The 5000-nt window shown below is 46.1% G+C and overlaps 1 protein-coding gene across 10 annotated transcripts in view; it reads left to right on the forward strand.

The window, feature by feature from the left end:
- Positions 1-5000, forward strand: part of adgrg6 (adhesion G protein-coupled receptor G6) — a 72818-nt gene that overhangs the window by 17643 nt on the left and 50175 nt on the right. For 9 of the 10 annotated variants that reach the window (XM_027278801.1, XM_027278797.1, XM_027278798.1 and 6 more), the window contains exons 3-6: positions 1558-1905; positions 3255-3394; positions 3518-3794; positions 4154-4327. In XM_027278801.1, coding sequence (XP_027134602.1) covers positions 1558-1905; positions 3255-3394; positions 3518-3794; positions 4154-4327 — 939 coding nt within the window. The remainder of the gene's footprint in view (positions 1-1557; positions 1906-3254; positions 3395-3517; positions 3795-4153; positions 4328-5000) is intronic. The other variant, XM_027278804.1, reaches the window with a different exon arrangement.

Consider the following 5000-nt stretch of genomic DNA (forward strand, 5'->3'; position numbering starts at 1 on the left):
ACACACACACACACACACACATCTTCTGGTGTTTCTGACGTTTCCAGTGCGTTGGCTGTGGTTTTGGCTGCGGCGAAGGCCGAGCCTGAGATCAACGGAGGCCATTGTTACCCCGAGCGAGAGAGACGAACCATTCTTTCCATTTTCCATTTCAGCTCTTGTCTGTTATTATTTTTTTGTGAGCGACGGCTCGTCTTTCCAGCTGTTATTGAACATGATGAAGGCGAACATGTTTCATGTTCCCAGTGAAACAAATCCATGGGCAGTGTTTGAACCCGTCGATGTGTTTTCTGTTTTCCTGTGGAGCTGACAAAGCTCCACGCTCACTGCAAAGGAAAATACATGTGAGAACAGAAAGACACAACATGAGGGGTTCACAGTGCAGGCACATTTCAAATATTTCACAGTTTGGAGGCTCTCACTCGTGTTCCAAACTAAATACTGTAGCTTGGTCGGTGCCTCCAGGCTTCACATTAGATGGTGGAGGTATCCCCTCACGCTCACGTCTGAAGGTTTGTGGAGTTAAAGTGAACAGTCGCACTTTGGTTTTGGTTTCTGGTTTCAGGGACAGGAACTTCGTCCTCGGGTGTAGGAAAAGATCTTAAGTGAAGTTTACGTCAGCTGGTGTGTCTAAAACGTGTCGTTAAAGAAGTTAACATGGACAGCGGTGACAGTCCTGTTTGATTGACCCATCCATCCACCTCCACCTCCTGCATTTGATCATCTGACTTCGATGGCATCGACATCGTGCTAGAAGGTCGCTTGTAAACATGATGAGAGTCGTACAGCGTCGTATTGAAGCAGACAGGACAGCAGCATTTTGACTGTGAGGACTGAAACGTGTTGTGAAGTGATTCTTAAATCCTCTCGGTTCTAAAAAGCATCTGACTGCTCGATCTTTCCTCACAAGGTGACTTTTTTTCTGATCTAACTGGCAAGAATGTTCTGCATGTGCATGTTTTCTGGTACTACAGTTGGTATTTCGCAAGGCCTAAAACTTTTGAAAGAGTTTTCTGGTTCTGGTGATTGTGGTGCGATGCTGACTCGGTGGAAGTCCACTTCTGTCTGACTGCTACCTGTAAATGCACGACTTGTCTTGTCCTGTGTCGTCTTTGCTTTCTCCTGACTCTTGGATTCTCAGAATGATAATTCCTGATCTACTCTTCTTGTGTCCTTTAATCTTGTCCCATGGTTGTGTCTCCTGAATCCTAAAGGTCCTGGTAACCTTCTTGAAAACTTTTGTCTCCGTCCCCTTTCTCCTTGACTCTTTGGTAACTGACAAGGATGCCCTTGACGGCCAACTCAACTGTGTTTGTCCTTGAAATCTACCCCCTTGCCTCCTGATTTCTAACGGTAGTAGGTGTTTGCATCCTTTATCTATGACCCTGTTGTCTTGTTGTCCCTTGGTATGGGTCCTGTCCTCTTGTCTCCTGTTGTTCTGTCCCTTCTGTCCCTAGCGTCTTGTCTTTTGAGTGATATTACCCTGCCTTAACAGCTTCAGTGGAAGATGTCCCTTTTTGAAAGTTCATGAATTTATCACCCTCCCATCACCTTCAGTGCTGGGCTGCAGCTCCACGAACTGTAACATGGTGCTGACAGAGGCCCAGGGGGAGTTCACGTCGCCCTGCTACCCCACGAATTACCCCAATTCGCAGGCCTGTAAATGGACCATGCAGGCCCCCACTGGCTTCATCATCCAGCTCTCCTTCCTTGACTTTGACCTGGAGGAGGCGCCGGGCTGCATCTACGACTGGGTTGTGGTGAACACGGGAAACACAGATGTTAAGTTCTGCGGCCCGACGGCCAACGGGCTGATGCTAAACTCGACGGGGAACGTGATGGAGCTGTCCTTTACCTCCGACTTCAGCGTGCAGAAGCGCGGGTTCCGCGTTAGCTTCCAACACGGTAGGTTCAGGCTGGCACAAGGATCCTGTTCTTCAGCTCAGTAACATCAGGTGAACAATGATTTACATTTGATATGACGTATATGATGCAGGTGTGTAGGGGAGCCACCCAGTATGCAATCAGTGTTAGATAATCACACCTATGCACCTAAAAACGAGCTCGGTCAGCCCGCTGACTTTAAACTGCAGATCTCAGCCTGTCGTCACTCCCAGCTTGTTACATACTGCTGCTTGGTCCATGCTCAGAAATGTGAAGTTGGTCGACCTCCAGTGTCATTTCAGCACATGCCTGTGTAACCTAATGGATCGATCTGTAGCACGTCAGTAATGTAACAGATCCCATGTGGCTAAAGCTGAACAATAGTTTATGTGGAATCATCTAACTGGACGTTGCATGTTTATCATATTTTGAAGCGGTCACTAATGAAGCGGCTGGATTTCATGAGTTGGGAGTGAGAACATGTTGCAGTCTGATCTATGATGTTGGATTAAAGTTTATTGATGACTGCATTTGACGCTCAGATAAAGCAAGTCAAGTCAAGTCTGCAGTCACAGCGTCTAACTGGATGGACTCTGAGTTTGTGTTTGTTGGTTCTTGCTCTGTCGTCACTTAATGCAGCTTTAATTTAAGTTTGAAACCGCAGAGTTGTCGGGTGGTTTTCATTCACACAGTCTGAGGAAGCCTTGGCCGTGCTGACAGCAGTGTTTGCTGTGGTGTTCTGGTGCATCTGTGTCTTCATGCACGTTTGCATGCCGATTTATTTCATTATTTTTTATGTGTGTCAGTGTGTGAGTGCTGTTTTTCCACTGGCTGCAGGTCTGTTGCTCTCAGCCAGCCAGAGTCATTCTGCTGGGAAAAAGAAAGAGCTCTGATTCATCAATACTGAGACACAGTGTGTTATAATAAAGTACTCTTCATGTGTTTCTGTGTGTATATTTAGCAGTGAGTGTTTATTCAGGTTATGAAGTTATCAATCAATAAAATGCTTTTGTTCTTGTTCTGATGTGATTTCTGTCTGATTTGTTTCCTTTGATTTTTCTGTTCGTCTCTTTCTTTCAACCCTGTGTATTATTTCTTCACTCTCTACATGTTTTTCACATTTTCTTCTTTTATTTTTTCCACCTTTCAATTCATTTTTTGTTTTATTTTCACTCCTCATTTCTTCAATTCATCGTTTCTTCTTCCTCATATTTTTCCATTTCTTTAATTCATTTCTTTCTCAATTGTCTTGTAACTTTTTCTTCATCTTGTGCTCACGCGTCTTTCTTCTTGCTTGGGTTCCTTTTCTGTCCTTCTGTCCTTCCTTTATATCTTCTCTTGCCTCCTTTCCTTTCATCCATCCTTCCTAGTTGCCGTGGCCCTGAGGAACCAGAAGGTCAGCATATCTGCCGGCAATAGCTACGTCACCCAGATCTCCAACTCTGTTTCCATCCCGACTCTCAGTGACCTGACAATATGCTTTGAGGTGCAGCGCAGCAGCCAGAAATTGGTAGTGTGACAACACCTTTGTTTTTAGATGTTAAATATTGCATAATGAGCCCGTTATGTTTCATTTCAACATCAAAGTTAAATCATGAATGAAGCTTGTGTCTTCGTCTTGGTTCCTGAACAGAAAGAATGGATCTTCACCTACGACAGTAACAACAAGGTGGGGCTGAGTTTGGGCTCTGATCTTAACAACATGAAGATCATCATCGACGGGGTTTCCTGTCCAATCGACACCCTCATTGACCCCACCGACTTCACCTCCACCATGAAGCCTTTTTGTGTGGTCTGGACATCATCGAGCGGCCGAGTGTCGCTCTATTCTAAAGGAGAATACTGGGCCAAGACCTGCTCCTCCACTGCTGGGCACTCTGTGCAGGGTGGAGGAGTCTTCAGGTTGGGAGGTAAGTTTTGTGCCGTGTAACCAATGAGCACTGACTGGTGGTACAGACGTCGTTAAAACAGACATACATAGATACACCACAACATAACCACGAGAACAGACATTGATACAGAACATTTATCGCCTTTATTCACCCGATCTCGTACGCAGTGACGGTTACCATGGTGCTTTGCTGCCACAGCGAGCAGGTTTCCATGGGAGCAGTGTGATCACCTGATCACAAGTCAGTGTTACACAATGTTGTGCAGACATCAGCATTCTTGGACCTTACCGCTGGTATCCAGTGTCACATAGGACAGACCTGCTCATTGATGTGATCACAGGTGTTCTCTAACATGTTGCCTGTGTGACCGTGCTCAGGGCAGCAGAGCTTTGACGGCTTCATCTATAACGTCCGGCTGTGGGACGTCGCCATGACGTTGGAGCAGCTCCAGGCGTTAACGTGCGACATGGTGGGGAACGTTACAGACTGGGACAACAGCCACTGGACCATCCCGTCCGGGGAGGCCCAGACGGACGCCACGCTCAGCTGCAGTGAGTACAGCAAATAATCCCAGTGTGACGTATGTGAGGAACGTGAATACGTCGTTGATGTTTAGATGTGACAACAGCAGATCTCTAGATCTCCATGAAGATGTGTGTTGTGAACACAAACGTGACTGGAGTGTGTGCACAGTATACTGAGCTCTACAGTTTCTGTGAAGGTCATCTTTCTACAGAAAACGTGACGTCTGGGGCAGCTGGACTCATCAAGAAGCTTCTTCAGTTCTGACTGGCTGGTGCAGTCTGAGTATTTCTGCTGGGATAGATTGTAGATCCGCTCATTGCTCCGCTCGGTTCATTGTTGTGTTGTCGCTCAGGTCAGCTGAGGATACGTGTTGTCTGAGGCCTCCTTCACTCGTCTTCCCTGTCCAACATGCAAACATCGTCACGTCTTCACGGATCTACAGACGAGTTCAGCTGCCCAGACGTAACCTGTTCCTTTATTCTCATCCTCATTTCGTGCCCGCTCGCCAAATCATTCCTGTCTCGTATTTTTAAAGTTTGAACGCTCTAAAATATTCACAAAGAACCTGAGTTAGGTTTGTTACAGTAAATAATATCAGTATGAGTGTTGGACAAACGTCATGCTGTGGAGATGTAAAATAACACACACACACACTGTGTGCTGTTGGTGTGTGTGTGTGTTATTTTACACACACACACA

The sequence above is a fragment of the Larimichthys crocea genome, chromosome VI (genome assembly GCF_000972845.2).
Source record: "Larimichthys crocea isolate SSNF chromosome VI, L_crocea_2.0, whole genome shotgun sequence".
In the NCBI taxonomy this organism is placed as follows: Eukaryota; Metazoa; Chordata; class Actinopteri; family Sciaenidae; genus Larimichthys; species Larimichthys crocea.